The sequence below is a fragment of the Melanotaenia boesemani genome, chromosome 14 (genome assembly GCF_017639745.1).
Source record: "Melanotaenia boesemani isolate fMelBoe1 chromosome 14, fMelBoe1.pri, whole genome shotgun sequence".
Classification (NCBI taxonomy): Eukaryota; Metazoa; Chordata; class Actinopteri; order Atheriniformes; family Melanotaeniidae; genus Melanotaenia; species Melanotaenia boesemani.
In genome coordinates, this window is record NC_055695.1 from 34,905,272 (window position 1) to 34,931,943 (window position 26,672).

The window sequence follows — 26,672 nt, forward strand, 5'->3', positions numbered from 1 at the left end:
TACTTGCTGCTTGTTTTTGATTCATGTCTGTTACTGTAGTGAGGAAATGTCGCCTCAATGAATTTGAGTTCATTTCTATTTAATTATTGTACATTTTGGTCATTTACATTAAAAACATGCTGGTTTTGGTAGTAAAATAGGAGTAAAAAGGTGAAAAAATGGGATTCCCAAAAATGAAAACAGAAAGAACGGAAGTCAGCTGTAAACACTTCTTCCAGAGAGGACTGTCGTCAACCAGCAGCCACGCCGACACCTGATGATGATGATGATGATGGTGCAGCTTTGTAAGTGGAAACCATTTTCCAGACAGCTGTCTTCTCGGTGCCCACACCCTGCTTCATCTTTTTTACTGTCCGTGGGGCCTCAGGTTTGTAGTGAAACTTTGTGCTGAGGAAGACGTAAACCTGGTAACCAGAACTGAACTAGAACCACTGATTTTCTCTCCAGTCAGATACGGAGGAAATTCATGTTGACACGAGAGACGGACACGAGGAAGACGGATGGTTTCCTTACGTATTCGGTTGATGTTCAGGGAGCTTAGGACTGCAGAATATTTCATCCAAAATTACAACAAAATAGTCGATATGGAAGATTGGTCAACGAGTTCAATAATTACGTTGTAGATGTTGGACCGTAACTTGCTGATAAAACGACCACCGAAGAACAAACCACTGTCTCTGAAAACTCCTCCTTCCTCAGCCCGGTACATACAAATGAGATAATTAACATTGTGAGGAAATTTCAAAGCAAAAATCTACAGACTGTAAAAGTCTAGATATGAATTTAACCAAAAACCAAATACATGAAATTATACAACCAATTACACATGTATGTAATCTCTCCTTTTCACAGCAGCGTCCAACCAGAATGCAAAAGGCAAAAGTCGTTCCAGTTTATAAAACCGTTGTAAATTACAGACCAATCTCACCGGTGCCTCAATTCTCGAAAATTCTTGAAAAATTATTTACGGATCGCTTGAACAGTTAAACAATAAGTAGTCAGTATGGTTTCCGTAGTAACAGGTCTACTACTCTCGCTTTGATTGATCTGGTTGAGGAAGTAAGTAATAGTATAGAAGACAAAGATTTCTCAATAGTAATTTCTATAGATTTAAAAAAGCCTTTGACGCCAGCTCATATGCTCTACTTAAAAACTTGAGAAACTGCCGTTCGGGAAACACCAGTAAAATAAACCTTATTTAACGATGAGACAGCAGTGTGTTCATACAGGTGAGTACAAATCAACATTGAAGTGTATTACCTGTGGCGTCCCGCAGGGGTCCGTGTTGGGACCGGTTTTCTAGTTTTATTAATGATCTATGTCTAAAATACTTAAAATGGTACATTTTGCAGATGATACCACATTTTTGTGTTCTGGTAAGGACAGCTGGTACTGGCCCAGATGACAGTAGAAATGAACAAATAAAAAATGGTTTGATGATAATAAATTGTTATTAAAAAAATAAAAAATAATGGTATTTGGCAACTGAAGCAGTGATGTACAGATTAAAATGGAAATCCAAACTTAAATTATAGAACGCATATTTAAAGACAATTTTCTTGGAGTTATTTTTGAGCACAAACAATATGAGAAGTAAAGAAAAAATATAATCGTCATTCTTTATAGCAAGCAACGGCGAAATGCAAGAGTTTTACAAAGATTTAGAAATTTCTATCCTCAAAGTAGAGTCTCGCGGGACGAGATTTTACGAGAATAACAGCTAATGTGCTAAACACCGTTAAATGGAAGCACCTGCAAATCACAACTGCACTTTATCGAAATCTTAGAAATATCGCTTTTATTTAACGAAATACTGTAATGGAAACGTGGCTAGTCACACTTGTGTGAAATCAACCAGGAGACAGGCCAGTCCATCAGGAGACGTGGAGGAGGCCGTAGGAGGCAACAACCCAGCAGCAGGACGCTACCTCCACCTTTGTACAAGGAGGAGCAGGAGGAGCACTGCCAGAGCCCTGCAACATGACCTCCAGCAGGACACAGATGTGCAGGTGTAGCTCAAACGGTCAGAAACAGACTCCATGAGGGAGGTATGAGGGCCGAAGTCCACAGGTGGGGGTTGTGTTTACAGCCCAACACCATGCAGGACGTTTGGCTTTTACCAGAGAAAACACCAAGATTGGTAACTTGGCCACTGGCCCCTGTGTTCTTCACAGATGGAAGCAGGTTCACACTGAGCACATGAGACAGACGTGTTAGAGTCTGGAGACGTCGTGGAGAACGTTCTGCTGCCTGAACATCCTCCAGCATGACCGGTTTGGCAGTGGGCCAGTAATGGTGGGGGGTGGCATTTCTTTGGGGGGCTGCACAGCCCTCCATGTGCTCGCCAGAGTTAGCCTGACTGCCATTAGGTACCGAGATGAGATCCTCAGACCCCTTGTGAGACCACATGCTGGTGCGGTTGGTCCTGGGTTCCTCCTAGACAGTGCTAGACCTCATGTGGCTGGAGTGTGTCAGCAGTTCCTGCCAGACGAAGCATTGATGCTATGGACTGGCCGTCCGTTCCCCAGACCTGAATCCAGCTGAGCACATCTGGGACATCATGTCTCCATCCACCACAAACTGTCCAGGAGTTGGCAGATGCTTTATGTCCAGGTCTGGGAGGAGATCCCTCAGGAGACCATCCACCACCTCAACAGGAGAATGTCCAGACCTCTTGGGAGGTCCTACAGGCACGTGGAGGCCACACACACTACTGAGCCTCATTCTGACTTGTTTTAAGGACATTACATCAAAGCTGGATCAGCCTGTAGTTGTTTTTCCACTTTAATTTGAGTGTGTCTCCAAATCCAGACCTCCATGGGTTAATAAAACTGATTTCCATTGATCATTTTTATGTGATTTTGTTGTCACCACATTTAACTATGTAAAGAACAAAGTGCTTAATATGAATATTTCATTCATTCAGATCCAGGATGTTCAGTGTTTCTTTATTTTATTTATTTATTTATTTGAGCAGTGTACAAAACCTTATAAATAATAAAGAAAGCCAAGTACAACCTCTTGCCTCATAATATACAAAAAATATTTAGTAATGAAGACCTGAAGAATAAGAGGAGAAATAAATCTAAAAAACAGTGCATGCAAACCACCTTAAAAAAGATGTTAATTAAAATTAAAATGTCATATAAGCACAAAATATTACACCACTATGCACTTAAAGATGATTAATTAAATTGTATTTTCCTTTTCTCTCTTTTCTTACAAACGATTGAATGTTGACTAGATCGACACACGTGAACATGCACACCTCTATATACCTCAACTAATGACTATTCTGATAGTCGACTAGTCATCGACTATTAAAACGACTAGTCGACTAATCGGATTATGTATCCTGTAATTATTAAATGGCTCTTATTTCACTTTCAGCTTTTAAATCTTGCATGAGGTTGTTTAAATGATGTACTAATTAAAAGGGGGAGATGGACTGATAACTTTGCTGCTGTAGTTTCCCCACTGTGCGAAAAATAAAATTTTTATCTTATTTTAACAGAAGTAAATACAAACCACAAATCCATAAAAAAAAAAGAATGTGCAAATTAGCAGCAGAAAACAGCAAATAAGCTTAAATTTAAATTTTTTTAAAAAGTGAATTTTGTGCAGAACATTGAGTGGTATATACGTTGTTTGTTGAAAGTAACTACAAGACAATATGTCAATCAGTTCATTCATGCCAAGGAATGCCAGCATCTCCACGTGGTCCTGGGTCAGGCTAGCTTTCTTCTTAGAGCAGATGTTCCCAGCTGCAGAGAAGATTCGCTCAGATGTTGCAGGGATACACAGAAGGGATCTTGCCAGCTTTGACAGTGTGGGAAAACGCCACTCATTTTCTTTCCACCATCTGAGAGGGTCTTCCTTTTTGGATATTGCTGGCTCTGTGAAGAACATCTGAATTTCCCTTCTCACCATTTGGATCTTTTTGTCCTCCTGGGTTTCCTCCTCTTCCTCACTCAGACTGTCTGTGTCCGACTTAAGCAGGTTATCCAGTGCTGAGGTTTCACCTGGAACACTCACCCTCTTCTGCTGCAGCTCAGGGTCACAGCCATCATGCATTCCAGTCTCCTCCTTTGCTTCTTTGATAACAAGAACTTCAGCTGTTCCTTTCAACCTTGTGCCATCTTCAGCTGACATAAACTTCAGTTTTCTGAATCTTGGGTCTACCGGCACCAGACAGCAAGGCTTTTTCTGGGCTCATTTCTAAACGGATTTGCTCCATGGACCGTTGCAGCCCTTTGACCAGCTGTGGAAGACATGAAGCAGTAGCGTACTCCTGTCCACCAAAGTAAACGGTAGCACATTCAAATGGCTGCAGTCCTTGCACCAGCTCCTCAAGCAGCACCCACTGATCTGGCTTCAAGTCAAAGTAGTGCTTGCCTCTGTGAGTTACCTCAGGATCTGATAAAGTTGCTGTGACTGGCCAGCGCCGTTCCAGGAGCCTCTCTACCATGTAGTAGGTACTGTTCCATCTCATACTGACATCCTGAATCAGCTTGTGGTCTGGAGTGTTCATTTGTTGTTGTTTCTTCTTTAATTTAGTATTAGCCAGCTCACTTCTTCTGAAGTGTTCCACAAGGTTTCTTGCAGCACTAACTGCTTTGCTAATGCTGAGATCTTTAAGGGCACTATTGACTTTGAGCTGGAGGATGTGCCCAGTACAACGGACTGAAACCCAACCATGTTTTTCTTCCAGCATTCACATTGCTGCCACCATGTTGGACCCGTTGTCATGAACAACTGCTTTAATTTTGTTCGGTAATATGTCAGATTTCCCTATCACCTCCTCCATCCATGTTACGATGTTGGCAGCAGTATGCCTCTCCTCCAGAGGCATGGTGGTGAGGTTGAAAGTCTTCATTTGCCAATCTTTGGTGATGAAATGGCAGGACACTCCAAGATAGGACTCTGTGGCATTGCTGGTCCACACATCAGCAGTCAATGTGAGGGAGCTGTCAACCTCTTTTAAAATCTGCTTTACCTGTAAAGACAAAGTGGACTTTTGTAAATATTTTTTAGTAGTAAAAAGTTTTAGTAGAAACATTTATACAATGTGTAGCTCTTTGTTTTATTTAATAATAATAATAATAATAATAAAAGTTTATGAAATGCAGTATGATTGGTGTGTCTGTGAACACTAAACATTTACCTTTAGGAGGGCAGTCTCATATTTTTTCTCCATCAATTGGGTGAAATGGGTTCTGGATGGCAGGATGTACTCTGGATTGAACTGGCGAATCATTTCTTGAAACCCTTCACCATCAACCATAGAGAGTGGTCTCATGTCATGAATGAGCATGTTTAATACTGAGTTGGTGAGAACAGTCGCCTGCTGCGGAGTGCACGTCTGTTTCTTTTGCAGAACGTCATCTATGCTTAGACTTCTCTTCGGCCTGTATAAATTTGATTAAAAATGCTTTCGTCACACACAGGATTAAACTTTCATCTTTTAAGCTAAAAAATGACTTAACAATATACGTGCAAGCCAGTTTTTGTTATTGATAAAATCATGCATGCATACTAGCTTACAAGTTATTATCTTACCGAAGTGAGTCCGACTCATCCTCAACTCCGACATGCCTCCTCTTCAAGTGTTCATGCATTGCAGACGTACTTCCATGGTACACAAGGTCAGTCTTACAAATCTTACATGTACATAACTTATTCTGTACGTTTAGTATGAAGTGGTCTCAGACCTTCGAGGTCCTCTGCCGTCGTTTTGTTGCTTGCTCTGCCGCCATATTTTTCCACTGGCGGACTTTCTTGCGCATGTGCAACTCTCAGCAGAGATAGGGGGAAAAAGACGATGTCTCATTTTTTTTTTTTTTTTTTTTTTGCCGACAATAGTCGACGGGTAAATTCCTTGTCAACTATTTTTATTGTCGACTATAGTCGACAACGTCGACTAATCGTTGCAGCCCTAATAAGGATTAATGAAAGTTAAGAGTTTACTGTTTTTACTTATATGTATGCACACTAGGGCTGCAACTAGTGACTATTATGATAGTCGATTAGTGATCGACTATTAAAACAGCTAGTTGAGCAATCAGATTTTATATCTCGTAATTCTTAAATGGATCTTATTTCACTGTCAGCTTTGAAATCTTGCATGAAGTTGTTATGTAAGTCCAATGTTCCTGCTCTTTGTTCGTGGATTGTAAACGCACTTCCATGTTACGCAAGGCCTGCTTTACAAATCTCATGGGTATTTCATTTATTTTATAAGCTTAACGTGAAGTTGTTTCAGACTTTTGACATCCTTTGCTGCCGTTTTATTCCCTAGTCGGTCACCATATTTTTCCCCTGGTGGACTTTATTGCACATGTGCCACTCTCAGCAGAGATAGGAAAAGAAGACGATGTCTCACTCTGTAGTTTTTTTTTTTTTTTTTTTTTTTTTTTTTTTTTTTTTCCAACGGTCAAATTCATTGTTAACTATTTTTATTTTCGACTATTGTCGACGTTGACTAATCGTTGCAGCCCTAATGCACACTGGCACACGAATAACTTGCGTGAGTGCTGACACATGTATGCCTTAAAATGCTTAATAGAGTTGATGTTATACGGGGTGTGCTTAAATAAATTTGTCTTCTTCTCACTCCTTTTCGAGCTACAACAACAGATGTATATTCTATTCTATTCTATTCTACAGTCATTTAGCAGACGCTTTTATCCAAAGCGACTTACATTTGAGAGTAAGAACAACACAAGCATGAATTCAAACAAGATGGATGTCATCATTAAGTGGTAGTCAGACTGCTGTGAGTCCAGTTGGACCAGGTGCTGTCATGTGTTGCTCGAGGCAGAGCATATGAGCATATATATATATATATATATATATATATATATATATATTGTAGTGGACTCTTAAGTACATAATTCACCATGCAGTAATATAGACTGGTGTTTAACGTTGTAGCAAGTTGTTCACTGTTGCCCGGTAACCCCAAGACTGTATCTGGGGTTTCCTGTTTTCTGTCTCCACGGGCTCCTCCATATTGTTTTTTCCTAAAAAAAAGTCTGTTCTTGTTTTTGGAATAAAACGACACGAGTTGTGTAGTTAAAGTGAGAAATTGTCTCTTCCTTTCTACAATTTCCACACTGGTGACCCCGACGTGGACGTTTTCCACAAACTCCCGATCGACGATGACTACGAACGTGGTGTCTCTGAAGCTGCCAGAGTTCTGGGAGTCGTCTGCCTCGGCGTGGTTTGCCCAGGCTGAAGCACAGTTCGCCTTGCGGGACATTACCGTGGACACCACCAAGTACTACTATGTTGTCGCGGCGCTCAGCAGTGCTACAGCCACGAGATTGGTCAGTCTTTTAAAGAACCCACCGGCGGACAATAAGTATGCTGCAATCAAAGCTCACCTGCTCAAGACTTTTGAACTCTCCGATGCCGAGCGGGCCAGTCGTCTATTCTCGTTGCACGGTCTGGGTGACAGTAAACCCTCCGAGCTCATGGACAGGATGTTGGATCTCATGGGGGACCATGCACCAGATTTCCTCTTCGTCCAACTCTTTCTGAGACAGCTGCCTTCCCCGGTACGAGCCGCTTTGGCTAACACCAGCATCACGGACTGCCGTGCCCTGGCTGAGGAAGCCGATCGTTTTTTTCTGGCAAGCCGACACCACGGACCGGCTCCTTCTGCACTCGCCACCTTCGCAGCTGCGGCACCGGACACGGATTTCTCTGCTGCTGCAACGGTCTCCGGCGACATGGCGCTCACTGCAGCGACGGTCCCCCTCCGCCACCACTCCGGACAGAGTTGGTGTTATTATCATGCACGTTTTGGATCTAAAGCCAAGCGCTGCCATGCTCCCTGCGGCTACACGGGGACGGGAAACGCCAGAGCTGGCGCTCAGTAGTGGCCTTGAGTGCCGGTTCCATTGACAGGCTGCTGTTCATCCATGACGTCATCTCGGGGCGCCGTTTTCTGTGCGCCACAGGCGCGCAGAGGAGCGTCCTGCCCGCATCAAGACTGGACATTCTAGCAGGGGGACAAGGCCCCCCCCCTACAGGCCGCTAACGGTACTCCCATATAAACTTTTGGTACCCATAAGGTAGAACTGTGTTTTGGCGGACAACGATTCCACTGGGATTTCATTACTGCCAAGGTGGCAGTCCCCATCTTGGGCGCAGACTTTCTGTGTGAGTATGGCTTGCTAGTAGATGTCAAGAACCGTCGTTTGGTTCACGCCACCACCTTCTCTTCTTTCGACTGCGTCCTGAGTGCTGTAGACTCTGTCAGACTTTCAGCGGTGCTCCCGCAGGCTGACGTGTTCCATCACCTGCTAGTTAGGTTTCCGGCACTTACGCAGCCCACCTTCTCGTCCACCTCTCCCAAACACGGAGTGGAGCATTACATTACCACCACCGGCCCACCAGTCCACGCCCGTGCAAGGCGCCTGGACCCAGCTAAGTTAGCCATCGCCAAAGCTGAATTTGGCAGCATGGAGCGCCTTGGAATTATCCGCCGCTCAAACAGCTCCTGGTCTTCACCTCTCCACATGGTTCCTAAGCACGGTGGTGGGTGGCGCCCATGCGGTGATTACCGCCGGTTGAATGAGGCTACAACACCGGACCGCTACCCGGTGCCTCACATCCAAGACTTTTCGTCACACCTGGCTGGTAAAGTAATTTTTTCAAAGGTGGACCTCGTCCGTGGTTATCACCAGGTCCCAGTACATCCTTCAGATGTCCCCAAAACAGCCGTGATTACCCCTTTCGGACTATTTGAGTTTTTGAGAATGCCATTTGGCCTTAAAAATGCGGCCCAGTCGTTCCAACGTCTTATGGACTCTTTGACCGTCTCAACCAGCACGGACTGATCGTCAACCCAGCCAAATGTCAGTTTGGGTTAACTACCATTGACTTCTTAGGTCATCGGATCAGCAAGGATGGGGCTGTCCCGCTCCCATCTAAGGTACAAGCGGTGCTGGATTTCCCACGCCTGGCTACGGTGCGGTCCCTTCAGGAGTTCCTGGGTATGGTGAACTTTTATCACCGTTTCATTTCTAAAGCTGCAGCCCTCATGCGCCCACTACATGAGGTTTTGAAGGGCAGGTCCCCCAAGCAGTTGGTGGACTGGACCACTGAGAGGACGGCCGCTTTCACTGATGCCAAAACCGCTTTGGCCAATGCTACGATGCTCGCTCACCCATCACCCGAGGCCCCCATTGCAATCACTACGGATGCCTCGGACTATGCGGTGGGTGCTGTACATGAGCAGTGGGTGGCCGGCGCTTGGCAACCCCTCGCTTTCTTCAGCCGGCAGCTCCGCCCCAATGAACGCAAATACAGCACTTTCGACCGGGAGCTGCTTGCACTGCACCTCGCTGTCCGACATTTCCGTTCGTTGCTGGAGGGCCGGCGGTTTACTGCTTTTGTCGACCACAAACCTCTCACTTTTGCTATGTCTAAGGCGTCTGACCCTTGGTCTGCCCGACAGCAACGGCAACTGTCCTACATCTCAGAGTTCACCACGGACATACAACATGTTTCGGGCAAGACCAACGTTGTCGCAGACTGCCTCTCCCGCGCTTTGACTGGGGTCGTCCACCTGGGGCTCGATTATGCCCGCATGGCAGCCGATCAAACCTCCGACCCGATGGTCCGGTCGCTCAGGACCGAGGCTACTAGCCTTCAGCTGAAGGATGTCCCCTTTGGTGAGGGCAGCTTCACGCTGTTGTGTGATGTTTCCACCGGTTGTCCAAGGCCCATTGTTCCGACCACCTGGAGACGCCGTGTGTTTGATGCGGTACATGGTCTTTCTCACCCTGGTAGGAAACCATCCCAGCGTTTGGTTGCGTCCAAGTTTGTCTGGCGTGGTCTAAAGAGGGACGTGCGGGACTGGGCGGACACCTGCGTGGACTGTCAGTGTTCCAAGGTTCACCGCCACACTACAGCTCCCCTGGCGCTTTTCCCGGTGCCGGAAAGGAGGTTCGACCATGTGAATGTGGACCTGGTTGGCCCCCTTCCCCCCTCTCTTGGTTTCACTTACCTCCTTACCATGGTGGATAGGACGACCCGCTGGCCTGAGGTTGCTCTGCTAACATCGGCTACGGCTGCGGAGATGGCAAGGGCATTCATTGGTGTTTGGGTGGCCCGCTTTGGCACTCCATCTGATCTCTCCTCGGATCGGGGCTCACAGTTCACCTCGGAGCTCTGGAACGCAGTAGCAAACGGCTTAGGGGTGAAGCTCCACCGTACCACGGCCTATCACCCACAAGCTAATGGCTTGTGTGAACAGTTCCATCGTTCCATGAAGGCCTCCCTCCGGGCCAGTCTCAGGGACAGCAACTGGGTTGATAAGCTCCCATGGGTCATGTTGGGCCTCAGGACTGCCCCTAAAGAGGACCTCCAGGCTTCGTCTGCGGAGCTGGTGTACGGCCAGCCTCTGAGGGTCCCTGGGGATTTTTTTCCTGACGTTACGACCCCGTGGTCTGCAATCCATCAACGCACGGTCCTCGCGGATAAAGCGCAGCTGTTTGCTCCTGTTCCAACCTCCCAGCATGGCCTGCCGCAGTCCTACATTCCCCCACGCCTACAGTCGGCAGATTTCGTCTTCATTCGCCATGATGCTCATCGCGGGCCACTGCAGCGTCCTTATGACGGCCCTTTCCGGGTATTAGAGGCGGGGGGGATAAATACTTTGTGGTGGACATGGGCGGTAAGGCCGAGCGCATTTCAGTGGACCGCCTCAAGCCGGCTCACCTGGATTTGAGTGGACCTGTCGGGCTTGCCCAACCTCCGCGACGGGGCGACCTCCAACCGGTCCTGGGTCCCCGGGTGACCCCTTGCGGGTTTCCCCGTCCCATACCTGCTCACCCTCTGTTGTTACCTCAGGACCTTCTCCTGCAGAGGTCCCCGTCCCCGCTGTTGTTCAGCGGAGTCGTTCCGGTCGTGTGATCCGGCCGCCACCTCGTTGATTTTTCTTTCTTTTTCATGGTGGTTTCTGTTTTGTGTCTGCCACGGTAAATTCTGGGGGGACGTGTGTAGTGGACTCTTAAGTACATAATTCACCGTGCAGTAATATAGACTGGTGTTTAACGTTGTAGCAAGTTGTTCACTGTTGCCCGGTAACCCCAAGACTGTATCTGGGGTTTCCTGTTTTCTGTCTCCACGGGCTCCTCCATATTGTTTTTTCCTAAAAAAAGTCTGTTCTTGTTTTTGGAATAAAACGACACAAGTTGTGTAGTTAAAGTGAGAAATTGTCTCTTCCTTTCTACAATTTCCACAATATATATATGTATGTGTGTATGTGCTTCTTCAGTACCTGGTTGAGCCAAAGAGCTGGACAAATATTTCTAACTCATTCTGAGTAGAAGAGTTAAGCTAAATGTGGAAATGCTCCTTAAACAGCTGAGTCTTTAGCTTGCTTTTAAAAGTGGATAAGGACTCTGTGGATCGGATGGAGTTTGGTAGATGGTTCCACCACCGGGGAACAACAGAGGAGAAGAGTGTAGCTACTGATGTGGCGCCTTGTGGTGGGAGCACTAGGCGTCTTTCTCTGGCAGAGCGTAGCTGTGGAGAGGGAGTGTAGCTCTGGATTAAGGAGTGGAGGTAGACCGGAGCCGTTTGGGTTTTTGTTTTGTAAGCCAGAAGCAGAGCTTTGAATTTGATGCTCTGCAATTGGAAGCCAGTGGAGAGCGATTAGCAGCGGAGTGACATGAGCTCTTTTGGGCTGGTTGAACACCAAACGTGCTGCTGCGTTCTGGATCATCTGCAGAGGTTTAACTGAGCATGCAGGCAGGCCAGCCAGTAAGGAGTTGCAGTAGTCAATGCGTGAAATGACCAGAGCGAGTGATCTGGACATTCCCCCTTGCCAAGATACTTTGAAGGATCTTCCTGTGAGGTAGGACATAAATCACGAGAGGACCGATCCTGAGATGCCAACCTCTGAGAGTGTGGAGAACAGTATATGATGGTTGACTGTGTCAAAGGCAGCAGACAGGTCCAGCAGTATAAGGACTGAGGATTGACCAGCAGATCTGTAGAGCAGCCTTGCCTATAGCCAGACTGATATGGATCTAGCAGGTTGTTGTCTTGGAGGAACTGTGAGACCTGACTGAAGACTGAAGCTCTAGTAGTTTAGACATGAATGGAAGCAGTGGGACCGGCCGGTAGTTTCCAACCTGGGCTGGGTTGAGTGTGGGTTTCTTCAGCAGCGGGGGAACCCGAGCTTGCTTGAAGGCAGAGGGAAAGACACCAGATTTATATATATATATTTTTACCATGGTCTGGGTGATAATGGACACCTATGAAAGAACTTCCAGTCAAATAGACTTATTGTTGTAAATTATTGCTCTGACTAAAATGTAGTTGGTAACCGTGGCAACAGAAACTCAGACACAGGACTGGAGATGCACCAGATCATGTCTGATGGCGCATCGCTGTGAAAGCAGCTTGCAGGCTTATTGGACTCTGTCAGTCCAGGAGAGACGAGAATGGAGCAACATTTTCTCATCCCGCAATGTCCCAAACAGCAACGGTTAGAGTCCACAGACGTTAAACCAGCAGCGATCAGGGTCCACAGACGTTAAACCAGCAGCGATCAGGGTCCACAGACGTTAAACCAGCAGCGATCAGGGTCCACAGACGTTAAACCAGCAGCGATCAGGGTCCACAGACGTTAAACCAGCAGCGATCAGGGTCCACAGACGTTAAACCAGCAGCGATCAGGGTCCACAGACATTAAACCAGCAGCGATCAGGGTCCACAGACGTTAAACCAGCAGCGATCAGGGTCCACAAACGTTAAACCAGCAGCGGTCAGAGTCCACAAACATTAAACCAGCAGCGGTCAGGGTCCAGAAACGTTAAACCAGAGCTGTCAGTTTCCACAAACGTTAAACCAGCAGCGGTCAAAGTCCACAAACGTTAAACCAGCAGCGGTCAGAGTCCACAAACGTTAAACCAGCAGCGGTCAGGGTCCACAAACGTTAAACCAGCAGCGGTCAGAGTCCACAGACGTTAAACCAGCAGCGGTCAGGGTCCACAGACATTAAACCAGCAGCGGTCAGGGTCCAGAAACGTTAAACCAGAGCGGTCAGTTTCCACAAACGTTAAACCAGCAGCGGTCAAAGTCCACACACGTTAAACCAGCAGCGGTCAGGGTCCACAAACGTTAAACCAGCAGCGGTCAGGGTCCAGAAACGTTAAACCAGAGCGGTCAGTTTCCACAAACGTTAAACCAGCAGCGGTCAAAGTCCACACACGTTAAACCAGCAGCGGTCAGGGTCCACAAACGTTAAACCAGCAGCGGTCAGGGTCCACAAACGTTAAACCAGCAGCGGTCAGAGTCCACAAACGTTAAACCAGCAGCGGTCAGGGTCCAGAAACGTTAAACCAGCAGCGGTCAGAGTCCAGAAACATTAAACCAGCAGCGGTCAAAGTCCACAAACGTTAAACCAGCAGCGGTCAGAGTCCACAAACGTTAAACCAGCAGCGGTCAGGGTCCACAAACGTTAAACCAGCAGCGGTCAGAGTCCACAGACGTTAAACCAGCAGCGGTCAGGGTCCACAGACGTTAAACCAGCAGCGGTCAGGGTCCACAGACATTAAACCAGCAGCGGTCAGGGTCCAGAAACGTTAAACCAGAGCGGTCAGTTTCCACAAACGTTAAACCAGCAGCGGTCAAAGTCCACACACGTTAAACCAGCAGCGGTCAGGGTCCACAAACGTTAAACCAGCAGCGGTCAGGGTCCAGAAACGTTAAACCAGAGCGGTCAGTTTCCACAAACGTTAAACCAGCAGCGGTCAAAGTCCACACACGTTAAACCAGCAGCGGTCAGGGTCCACAAACGTTAAACCAGCAGCGGTCAGGGTCCACAAACGTTAAACCAGCAGCGGTCAGAGTCCACAAACGTTAAACCAGCAGCGGTCAGGGTCCAGAAACGTTAAACCAGCAGCGGTCAGAGTCCAGAAACATTAAACCAGAGCGGTCAGTTTGCACAAATGTTAAACCAGCAGCGGTCAGAGTCCACAGACGTTAAACCAGCAGCGGTCAGAGTCCACAGACGTTAAACCAGCAGCGGTCAGAGTCCACAGACGTTAAGCCAGCAGCGGTCAGAGTCCACAGACGTTAAGCCAGCAGCGGTCAGAGTCCACATACGTTAAACCAGCAGTGGTCAGGGTCCACAAACGTTAAACCAGCAGCGGTCAGAGTCCACAGACGTTAAACCAGCAGCGGTCAGTTTCCACAAATGTTAAACCAGCAGCGGTCAGAGTCCACAGACGTTAAACCAGCAGCGGTCAGTTTCCACAAATGTTAAACCAGCAGCGGTCAGAGTCCACAGACGTTAAACCAGCAGCGGTCAGTTTCCACAAATGTTAAACCAGCAGCGGTCAGAGTCCACAGACGTTAAACCAGCAGCGGTCAGAGTCCACAGACATTAAACCAGCAGCGGTCAGGGTCCACAAACGTTAAACCAGCAGCGGTCAGGGTCCACAAACGTTAAACCAGCAGCGGTCAGGGTCCACAAACGTTAAACCAGCAGCGGTCAGAGTCCACAAACGTTAAACCAGCAGCGGTCAGGGTCCAGAAACGTTAAACCAGCAGCGGTCAGAGTCCAGAAACATTAAACCAGAGCGGTCAGTTTGCACAAATGTTAAACCAGCAGCGGTCAGAGTCCACAGACGTTAAACCAGCAGCGGTCAGAGTCCACAGACGTTAAACCAGCAGCGGTCAGAGTCCACAGACGTTAAGCCAGCAGCGGTCAGAGTCCACAGACGTTAAGCCAGCAGCGGTCAGAGTCCACATACGTTAAACCAGCAGTGGTCAGGGTCCACAAACGTTAAACCAGCAGCGGTCAGAGTCCACAGACGTTAAACCAGCAGCGGTCAGTTTCCACAAATGTTAAACCAGCAGCGGTCAGAGTCCACAGACGTTAAACCAGCAGCGGTCAGTTTCCACAAATGTTAAACCAGCAGCGGTCAGAGTCCACAGACGTTAAACCAGCAGCGGTCAGTTTCCACAAATGTTAAACCAGCAGCGGTCAGAGTCCACAGACGTTAAACCAGCAGCGGTCAGAGTCCACAGACATTAAACCAGCAGCGGTCAGGGTCCACAAACGTTAAACCAGCAGCGGTCAGAGTCCACAAACGTTAAACCAGCAGCAATCAGGGTCCACAGACGTTAAACCAGCAGCGGTCAGGGTCCACAAACGTTAAACCAGCAGCGGTCAGGGTCCACAAACGTTAAACCAGCAGCGGTCAGAGTCCACAAATGTTAAACCAGCAGCGGTCAGAGCCCAGAAACGTTAAGCCAGCAGCAATCAGGGTCCACAGACGTTAAACCAGCAGCGGTCAGGGTCCACAAACGTTAAACCAGCAGCGGTCAGGGTCCACAAACGTTAAACCAGCAGCGGTCAGGGTCCACAAATGTTAAACCAGCAGCGGTCAGAGTTCACAGACGTTAAACCAGCAGCAATCAGGGTCCACAGACGTTAAACCAGCAGCGGTCAGAGTCCACAAACGTTAAACCAGCAGCGGTCAGGGTCCACAAACGTTAAACCAGCAGCGGTCAGAGTCCACAGACGTTAAACCAGCAGCGGTCAGAGTCCACAGACGTTAAACCAGCAGCGGTCAGAGTCCACAAACATTAAACCAGCAGCGGTCAGGGTCCAGAAACGTTAAACCAGCAGCGATCAGGGTCCACAGACATTAAACCAGCAGCGATCAGGGTCCACAGACGTTAAACCAGCAGCGATCAGGGTCCACAAACGTTAAACCAGCAGCGGTCAGAGTCCACAGACGTTAAACCAGCAGCGATCAGGGTCCACAGACATTAAACCAGGAGCGATCAGGGTCCACAGGCGTTAAACCAGCAGCGATCAGGGTCCACAAACGTTAAACTAGCAGCGGTCAGGGTCCACAAACGTTAAACCAGCAGCGGTCAGAGTCCACAAACGTTAAACCAGCAGTGGTCAGAGTCCACAAACGTTAAACCAGCAGCGGTCAGAGTCCACAGACGTTAAACCAGCAGCGGTCAGAGTCCACAGACGTGAAATCAGCAGCGGTCAGGGTCCACAAACGTTAAACCAGCAGCGGTCAGAGTCCACAGACGTTAAACCAGCAGCGGTCAGAGTCCACAGACGTTAAACCAGCAGCGGTCAGAGTCCACAAACATTAAACCAGCAGCGGTCAGGGTCCAGAAACGTTAAACCAGAGCTGTCAGTTTCCACAAACGTTAAACCAGCAGCGGTCAAAGTCCACAAACGTTAAACCAGCAGCGGTCAGAGTCCACAAACGTTAAACCAGCAGCGGTCAGGGTCCAGAAACGTTAAACCAGAGCGGTCAGTTTCCACAAACGTTAAACCAGCAGCGGTCAAAGTCCACACACGTTAAACCAGCAGCGGTCAGGGTCCACAAACGTTAAACCAGCAGCGGTCAGGGTCCACAAACGTTAAACCAGCAGCGGTCAGAGTCCAGAAACGTTAAACCAGCAGCGGTCAGGGTCCAGAAACGTTAAACCAGCAGCGGTCAGAGTCCAGAAACATTAAACCAGAGCGGTCAGTTTGCACAAATGTTAAACCAGCAGCGGTCAGAGTCCACAGACGTTAAACCAGCAGCGGTCAGAGTCCACAGACGTTAAACCAGCAGCGGTCAGAGTCCACAGACGTTAAGCCAGCAGCGGTCAGAGTCCACAGACGTTAAGCCAGCAGCGGTCAGAGTCCACATACGTTAAACCAGCAGTGGTCAGGGTCCACAAACGTTAAACCAGCAGCGGTCAGAGTCCACAGACGTTAAACCAGCAGCGGTCAGTTTCCACAAATGTTAAACCAGCAGCGGTCAGAGTCCACAGACGTTAAACCAGCAGCGGTCAGAGTCCACAGACGTTAAACCAGCAGCGGTCAGAGTCCACAAACATTAAACCAGCAGCGGTCAGGGTCCAGAAACGTTAAACCAGAGCTGTCAGTTTCCACAAACGTTAAACCAGCAGCGGTCAAAGTCCACAAACGTTAAACCAGCAGCGGTCAGAGTCCACAAACGTTAAACCAGCAGCGGTCAGGGTCCAGAAACGTTAAACCAGAGCGGTCAGTTTCCACAAACGTTAAACCAGCAGCGGTCAAAGTCCACACACGTTAAACCAGCAGCGGTCAGGGTCCACAAACGTTAAACCAGCAGCGGTCAGGGTCCACAAACGTTAAACCAGCAGCGGTCAGAGTCCAGAAACGTTAAACCAGCAGCGGTCAGGGTCCAGAAACGTTAAACCAGCAGCGGTCAGAGTCCAGAAACATTAAACCAGAGCGGTCAGTTTGCACAAATGTTAAACCAGCAGCGGTCAGAGTCCACAGACGTTAAACCAGCAGCGGTCAGAGTCCACAGACGTTAAACCAGCAGCGGTCAGAGTCCACAGACGTTAAGCCAGCAGCGGTCAGAGTCCACAGACGTTAAGCCAGCAGCGGTCAGAGTCCACATACGTTAAACCAGCAGTGGTCAGGGTCCACAAACGTTAAACCAGCAGCGGTCAGAGTCCACAGACGTTAAACCAGCAGCGGTCAGTTTCCACAAATGTTAAACCAGCAGCGGTCAGAGTCCACAGACGTTAAACCAGCAGCGGTCAGTTTCCACAAATGTTAAACCAGCAGCGGTCAGAGTCCACAGACGTTAAACCAGCAGCGGTCAGTTTCCACAAATGTTAAACCAGCAGCGGTCAGAGTCCACAGACGTTAAACCAGCAGCGGTCAGAGTCCACAGACATTAAACCAGCAGCGGTCAGAGTCCACAGACGTTAAACCAGCAGCGGTCAGAGTCCACAGACATTAAACCAGCAGCGGTCACAGTCCACAAACGTTAAACCAGCAGCAATCAGGGTCCACAGACGTTAAACCAGCAGCGGTCAGGGTCCACAAACGTTAAACCAGCAGCGGTCAGGGTCCACAAACGTTAAACCAGCAGCGGTCAGAGTCCACAAATGTTAAACCAGCAGCGGTCAGAGCCCAGAAACGTTAAGCCAGCAGCAATCAGGGTCCACAGACGTTAAACCAGCAGCGGTCAGGGTCCACAAACGTTAAACCAGCAGCGGTCAGGGTCCACAAACGTTAAACCAGCAGCGGTCAGGGTCCACAAATGTTAAACCAGCAGCGGTCAGAGTCCACAGACGTTAAACCAGCAGCAATCAGGGTCCACAGACGTTAAACCAGCAGCGGTCAGAGTCCACAAACGTTAAACCAGCAGCGGTCAGGGTCCACAAACGTTAAACCAGCAGCGGTCAGAGTCCACAAACGTTAAACCAGCAGCGGTCAGGGTCCACAAACATTAAACCAGCAGCGGTCAGAGTCCACAGACGTTAAACCAGCAGCGGTCAGAGTCCACAAATGTTAAACCAGCAGCGGTCAGAGTCCAGAAACGTTAAACCAGAGCGGTCAGTTTCCACAGACATTAAACCAGCAGCGGTCAGAGTCCACAAACGTCAAACCAGCAGCGGTCAGGGTCCACAAACGTTAAACCAGCAGCGGTCAGAGTCCACAAACGTTAAACCAGCAGCGGTCAGGGTCCACAAACATTAAACCAGCAGCGGTCAGAGTCCACAGACGTTAAACCAGCAGCGGTCAGAGTCCACAAATGTTAAACCAGCAGCGGTCAGAGTCCAGAAACGTTAAACCAGAGCGGTCAGTTTCCACAGACATTAAACCAGCAGCGTTTATGCGTTTTTAGACAAGTTACACATTTTTTAACGGTGAACCTTGATTCCTTTCAGTCAGGATTTCGGGCCTCTCACAGCACTGAGACAGCTCTTATCAAAGTCCTTAACAATATACGTTCTGATTTAGATTCTGGTAATGTTTCCATTCTTGTGCTGCTAGATTTGACAGGAGCATTTTATACAGTTGATCATCATATCCTACTACACAAACTGGAGCACTATTTCAGTATAGTGTATGAGAGGTTTCAGTATAATGTGTCAAGGACTTAAATTTCACATGTGTCTGTGAGAGGGTAATTCTGAATAATGTCTCAAACGGCCCCTCATAAACGTTACACTCCGTCCTTCAAGCGCGACATGCCAGTTTCTTTACGATCAACGGCAATGTTGCTTTTAATTTTAACTAGATCATCGCCTGTCTTTCTGTCTTGATTAATTTGCATACATGATACAGAGTGAATGGTGGATAACATTATAAAAACAAACAACAGGATAGACTTGCTTGCTTGATACACATTAATGATCAGAGTGAATGGTGGATAATATTTCTTGCAATAAAAACGATGTAGGAAACGATCTGTGGACTTCAACTGAAAGAAAATGTAGAATCATCCTCTGGACACACACCAGCTGTAAGAGCTGCACCCGCCCTCTGAAATGTGTGTGTCTCGTAACATAACGTTAAGCAATCGTCTCTCTTCCCTCCTCTGATCAGGTCTAATACAACAGCTGACCGACCCACTGCAGGTCCTGTGTCAGAGCCCGGAGTGTCATGGACACCTCATCGGGCATTATCCCTACCTTAAATTTAACTTGTAAAAACCTGTAGGAACCCTGTGACAGACAGAAAAACAGACAGGCCTCTCGGTTCAGTTGTGGGCCAGGACTACCCACATAGCGACCTACCTGCCTACCTAGGCAAGGCAGGTTTATCTGTACGTCACATTTCATGTAGAAGACAATTCAGAGTGTTTTACATAAAACATTAAAAGCATCAGAGCAGGAAGCAATAACACATGCATTAAAACAGACTTTAGAAGAAATTAAAGAAATTAAATTAAAACAGAAAATGAGGATTGGGTTAGGGTTAGGGTTAGTTACTTGGGCATCAACGCGGAGCCGTGGGCGTCAACGCGGAGCCGTGGGCGTCAACGCGGAGCAGTGGGCGTCAACGCGGAGCCGTGGGCGTCAACGCGGAGCCGTGGGCGTCAACGCAGAGCAGTGGGCGTCAACGCGGAGCCGTGGGCGTCAACGCGAAGCAGTGGGCGTCAACGCGGAGCCGTGGGCGTCAACGCGGAGCCGTGGGCGTCAACGCGGAGCCGTGGGCGTCAACGCGAAGCAGTGGGCGTCAACGCGGAGCCGTGGGCGTCAACGCGGAGCAGTGGGCATCAACGCGGAGCCGTGCGCGTCAACGTGAAGCCGTGCGCGTCAACGCGGAGCAGTGGGCGTCAACACGGAGCCGTATGCACCAACGTGGGTTCAACGCACGGCATCATGGGTAAACACAACTAAAACATAAGTGAGCGTGGGATGATGGCGGCTCTGGACGGGAGAAATGTCTGGCGATCAGATATGGAAGAACTCAGCCCAAGACCACTAGGAACTGATGCACCTCCATGTTTAGCTGTGATCTTCTAGAAACACAAGTTGTCCAGCAATTCTTGGTGCAGCGCCTCCCCTGGCGAAGAGAGAAACACGTTATTTTAAAGGTTTGATTCGAGTCGTGTAGCTTCAACACAATCTCAGTCTGGAAAAATATTGCACTGAACCGAGTCCCAGTCAGACCGAGACTGTCAAAAATGAATGCGTCCTTAATTTATGAGGAAAACATGGAGTAAAACATTTTTATTAGATTACCATCTGTCACCATGTCCTGAACCAGTCAGCATGAATGCATCTCCACATCAGCTCCGGGACGCTTGGAGCAAACAGACGGAACATCCAGTTGGCTGAAGATGAGAGTCGGAATGAGCTTGGAAGGTTTATGCATGGGATCCGTGGGTAAACTGCATGCAGCATACAACAAGAAAATATTTTGTTTTCACAAAATGAAATGAATGAAAATGAATAAAAAATTAAAACTATAAATATATATAAATATAATATGCTGGATTTATTTATCATCTATAGTGATTTTTTAAACTTAGATCACCAAACTTACCAAAACACAATGTAAGCATGGAAAAGTTAAGGGACAACCCTTTATCTTGTGTTTTTATTATCTTGTCTTTTTATCCCTGAATTTTACACTTATTGCTCTTGTTTTTATTGTACAGTGTCATTGTGTGTTTTGACAGGCACTTTTTCACGTGTACATGATATGATGCTGCTGTTATTTTATTCCAGCTGTCTGTAGAAAGATGGATGAAGTGATTGGGATCATGTGTAATTATGATTTCTGCTTTAGTTTGCATCTAAACACTTTCTAACCCTGGTTTATGAGCTCATGCTGATTCCTGGGTTTTTTGCCAAGTACATTCTAGAGGTCTGATTTATTCTTAAATAAGTTCTCTTACACTAAATCCAACCTCCATCCCTTCCACCCACCCTGAGAAACGTCAGAAGATGATGTTGAAAGTGGAAAAAGGAGTTGTAACTCTGATCAGTGGAAAACCTGATCCAGTGTCTAGGAATCCGGCCGGTTCTGATCCGTTTTTGTCCAGTGGTACCGAAGCTGAATGTGTTGTGGTCGCTCGGTTTGAGGAGAGACGCGACACCAGCTGACCGCGTTCTGGGTCACCCAGATCAGTCAGGGAGGGGTGATGATGATGAGGAGGAGGAAGAAGAAACGCCTCAAGACACGTGTATGTGTTCCAGTTGTTCAGTGGAAAAATGGGCCATCACTTTTATATACTCAGTGCACATTCATACACATTCATACCCCAACAGGGAGGCAACGTGGGTTTCAGTATCTTGCTCAAGGACACTTTGGCATGTAGTCAGGGGAAACCTGGAATGGATCCACCGACGTCCAGGTTGGCAGACCAGCTACAGCCGCCCTGTGAATCTTCACAGATAAATCTGTGGAGCTCTGATCTATCTTCATTGCTGCTTTTCAACATACTTCTGACATGAAAGAAAATTCCAGTATTTCCTGTTTTATTGATTTTTATTCATTGGGCTTGTTGCTGTGTTTCTGCAGGCTGCTGCAGGAGGAACTGGAGGCGGATATTTTGCTGTGTGCAGGTTCGGACTCGATCCGAGCTCACAGAGCTGTGCTGCTGGCCAGAGCGCCTGATGTCCTGCACGGTCACAGAGAGGCCTCCGTCATCCATGTGCCTGATGATCAGCTACCTGCACTCAAAGATTTACTCAGGTACACTCTCGGATTCTTTGCATTTGCTGGTTTACATCCCCGATTTAAATTAAAAAATTGGGTCTCTGTGTAAACTGTAGATAAAAACAGAGTTCAGTGATTTCCAAACTTCACCAACCCATATTCCCAATAACGCATGTCAGCTGTTGAATGAAATGAAAAATGAAATTTACTTTATTAATCCCAGAGGGAAATTGCAGTGAAGTAGTAGGGTTTTATTGTATTCATTTATTTATTTTTTGTTGTTCTTGTTAAACAAAACAATAATAAAAATGAAGTAGATGATGATAAAATGGCAAGACTGCGGCAGCAGGCTTTCTGCCAGGCTGTTGCAGCTAATTGACAGAGTCCAGTCAGCTCTCAGACTGTCATGGTGGTACCAGATCCAGGCCTTGTGATCACCGTGCAATACGAGAGATCTACGTATGGAGTCAACCATTCCAGCGTTGGCAGGCATGCTCTAGCTGCAACTGTCAACTATCCGTCTTTGTACAGTTGTGTGACTCGTGCGTGATGATCTCATCTAAACCCCGACGGAGTGGACTGCTGGTCATCAGCAGTTACAATCTGGACACATTTACCAATGCCCAGGGCCATCGTCACTCGTACTGCAGTACCTGCTGATGCTGGCTCATCTACACTGTGATGACAAGGAGGAGCAATATGCTCACTGGGTGATATGGATGGGGCAGGTGTGGACAAGGGCCATTGGCGGTGGTTGCGGACCAGCCGGACAGTGTGGCGTTGGTGAGTGGGGGCGGCTTACCTGTGCTGGCATGGCAGCGAGATGGGGTGGTGGACAGTCTCTGGCAGTGGGAAACCAGCTGGATGGTATGGTCAAGAAGGCTGTTTCTGCAGGACAGAATAGAGCGGCATGGCGGATGGCTGCCAGCAGCAGCGGCTCGCATGGATAGTGACCAGACTATCGGGAGAGCAACCCTAACCGCGCATCACGTGGATGCTTGGTCTTATGGAGGTCAGGATTCCCCTGGGCAACAACTTGACTCAGAGCTGGGTACAACTCTAATCAGAACAACAATTGATCTGACGAACCCTACACATGTAGGGAGTGGGCATTCGAGCAGGAAACAGTCTTTCAACTGGGCAGTCAGAACAAACAAGAAGCGAGGTCCTCTCCCAATAACTAATGCCAAATACCCTGGACTTCAGTGCAAAAGCCAAGGGCTTATTAGTTGGACATCACAATTTCAGATGGGATCAGGATCACGTATCAATTCGATTCCTCTTTAATTCTCTAATCGATTCTCATTAACTTTGGTTGGTTGCAATATCTCTTTAGTTTGAAGTAGTTTTTATTCCACCTGAACAAAATAAAGCTGGCTTAATTTAAAAATAAGAATTTCTCTGTCAAATGAACATTTTAACATCTAATGCAAGTGCAGATATCAGCCTCTGCATCATTAACAGATTTGTGCATAAAAATGAGCATGTTTGCCTTTTCAGAAAGATACAAGATCTTTCAGGACTGGGATCACATCGTGCTTTTCGGCCTCAGACCAGCCAGGGATCAAATGCTTTGTTTAACCCTCTCTGCCTGGGTGGTGGTAAGGAGAAAGTCATGGAATAAATAAAACAGAGCTGTAATGCTTAAAATAATATTTTTGCCATTTCAGTTTTCAGTTGAGCCATGCCAGACAATATGCAGCAAATTATCTTACCGAAACTTACAGGCTTCCGTAGCAAAACACCACACCACACGTCACCACAAACCTGGCAACTGCTCAGTGACATGCTTTATTTTCGCCTCAATCATTTTACTCTTCCCTGCCTCGATGAAAGGGCTAGCTAAAGGCGTGAGAACCTGCCTCTGAACCACAGGCAGTCCTCGCCAGCTAAATGTTAGTATGAGATGGATATTATTCATACAGTACGGCTCTAACGTTACAACCAACCAGACCTGGAGGAGCTTTACACTGTACTATAAGCTCCAGTTCCAGAGTCATCGCATTGCTAAGCAGCATCTCAAAGACTTTACTTTTGTGCAAAGTAATTGCAAGCTGTGTGGTCAAACTCTTCAGCGTGTTGGAGGTGTTTCCCCGCTTTGTTGAGATCGAAACTCTGCACGGGTTGCAACTGGCCTTAGTAACGTCTTTTTTTGTAAAATACAGTCATACTTTAGAGCACTTCTGCCTCGATGTCATCTTGGCTATGTCGTGGGCCAAAATACGAAGCATTTATATGATGTCATCACGCAAATGCGTCAGACGCTAGCAGAACCAAGGAGCCTAATCGTTAGGCAGACTGATTAACATTTCCAAGGAACTGAACTACTGGAGCCGGTTCTCTACAAGAACCAGTTCTCCATTCACATCCCTGATTTCAGTATTAGAAGTCTTAAACAGAAATGCCAACAAATCCAACATTTGCTAATGGACTCAAATCTTGATTTTCTCTGTTTATCTGAGACATGGCTTCATGAAAATCCCCCCTGCTGCTCTGAATGTACCCAGCTACCAAGTCTTAGAAGAGGGAGAGTCCAATCAAAAGGAGCTGGTGTCAGGATCTATTTTAAATAAAGCTTCCAGTCTAGTGAAATAAGTTCGCTAAACAGTAAATTGGAAAACATTGGACTAAATATCACTTAGCGCCCACCATCTTTACACAAGGCATACTTAGCGAATGCTGCCCTAAGAAGGAAATGATAAGCGTGGAAGATTTTAATGGGAACTGGAATAACTGATGGTCATGAACTCGCACAAGTAATTAAAGGACCAACTAGAATAACCTTGATTGATCCGGTGTTCAATAACAAACCAGATCTTTTAATGTCGTAACTGGAATATCTGACCACAATTTTACTCTGGTGGCCAGAAAACGAACAAAAAACAAGATTTAATTACGCCATCAAAAAGGAACAGGAGTTCTATTAACTAGTTGGAATGTTACTACTCCAGTAACGTTAGTCAGAGGGGTTACATGCAGAGAATGTGGGAAATGTGGAATCTTCGAAACCCACAATCAACACTCATTACCAAACAACTAGTAGCTCAACGTTCCAACATCCACAGATGGCAACTGCTATCACAGCTTGAGATTAACGAGGTACAACACAAATGCTACGGCAAGGGGGAGCCAGGACGCCAGGTCATGGGGGAGTTAACAACAACTCCTCATCCAGAGATGGGGTATAAAGCCCCACTAAGCACAATCACGCTGAGCGAGGCATTGACTGACCTAAGAGATGAGATCATGGCAAAAATGAACATCAAGCAACCCCGATGTCAATTACAGAGGCTGAGTGGAGCACCATCGGAAAGTCTCCTGGAAGATGTGAATGCAGCTTTGAGAACGATTCCTACAATGACCGTCATGACCGTTCTTGCTTCTAAAAAACTACAACGAGATACACAGCAGCTATATTTATTCATCTTAAGAAAGCATTTGATACAATAAACCATGAAATATTGATTGATTAATTGGGAAAATATGGGATTAGAGTATTGGCACTGGAGTGGGTGAATTATCTGAAAATCAGAAAAGTATTCATGATTTAAAGCAATGATATATGTAAAAAATCTCTATCAGTCCAGTTTGTGTTGGTTGCTAATGATACAACTATAATTGTTTCAGGTGAAAACCTGAAGCAACTTTATGGAAATGGTCACCACAGAACTCAGAAAAATTAAATATTGGTTTCACAAAAATAATTTATTATGAATTTTAATGAGGGTTCATGAAATTAAGGTTTTAGGGGTGATAATAGATGACAAAATTAGCTAGAAGTCATATTAAATACATAACCGTGAAGAAGTATATCCATAATAGCTAAAGCAAGACAATTTATAAAACACAGATCTCTCCAGCTTTTATTCGAGGGTCTCGCCATACTTCACCTCCCTTTGGGGCAACGCTGGAACCAGGGCTCCATAAAGCCGGGTATCTTGAACACTCAACTCCACTTTGTTAAGTCCAGAATATTGAAATTAGATGACAAGAAGAAGAGTTTGACATTTTTATGTTGGTGTTGGGACGTACCATTTCCAGGTTGCATAGTTTACTCTTACTCCAATATTCTCTTTGATTTTCAACAACAGAAACCATGTTTGGCTACAGAACTGTGACATGAAATTAAACTCTTTTCAAACATCCAGATAGAATTAAAAATATTCACGAATAAAATAATTTAATATTCATGTAAGAAATAAGTATAAAATTTGTTTTAACATGGATGTTTAAGGAAATAGAGAGAGGCATCGTTGTAAAACCAGCCTGCCATCTGGACTACCGGCACAATATGCAGAATCATTGAGAAAAATCTGGTCCGCATTGTGCTCTATGTAAAGATAGCAGCCTAGTTTTTCAGGCTGGTCTAACCAGAGGAGGATGAAACGGTTCCAGTGTTTTTTTGCTAAGTTATCTGAACAAAAACCAGGCATCTATTTTTTTACACTGGGTCTGCTTCAGTTGGGATGAGATCCAGATCAGTTTTAGCGTTCTTTATCTGAACTCCAGCTCAGACAAATTTAAAGTTTTAGTATGCTTCAGTTCTTCTCTGTTAATCTGGAGGAAAATGTTGAGTAATTTAAGACAAACTGTAGAAGATGTGATTTCTATGCACTGAAAGAAGAATCTAGATTTCTTTCTCCGCTGCAGTAGCCGGCGGGTGAGTCAGGCTACAGGCTCCGGACTGGATGTGAGGAAGTCCTGCTGGGTGAATGACTGACTGTAA

The 26,672-nt window shown here is 46.7% G+C and overlaps 1 protein-coding gene across 4 annotated transcripts in view; it reads left to right on the plus strand.

Moving 5' to 3' along the window:
* Positions 1 to 26,672, plus strand: part of btbd8 (BTB domain containing 8) — an 84,100-nt gene that overhangs the window by 1,664 nt on the left and 55,764 nt on the right. For all 4 annotated transcript variants that reach the window (XM_042005494.1, XM_042005493.1, XM_042005495.1 and 1 more), the window contains exon 3: positions 21,809 to 21,982. In XM_042005494.1, the coding sequence (XP_041861428.1) occupies positions 21,809 to 21,982 (174 nt within the window). The remainder of the gene's footprint in view (positions 1 to 21,808; positions 21,983 to 26,672) is intronic.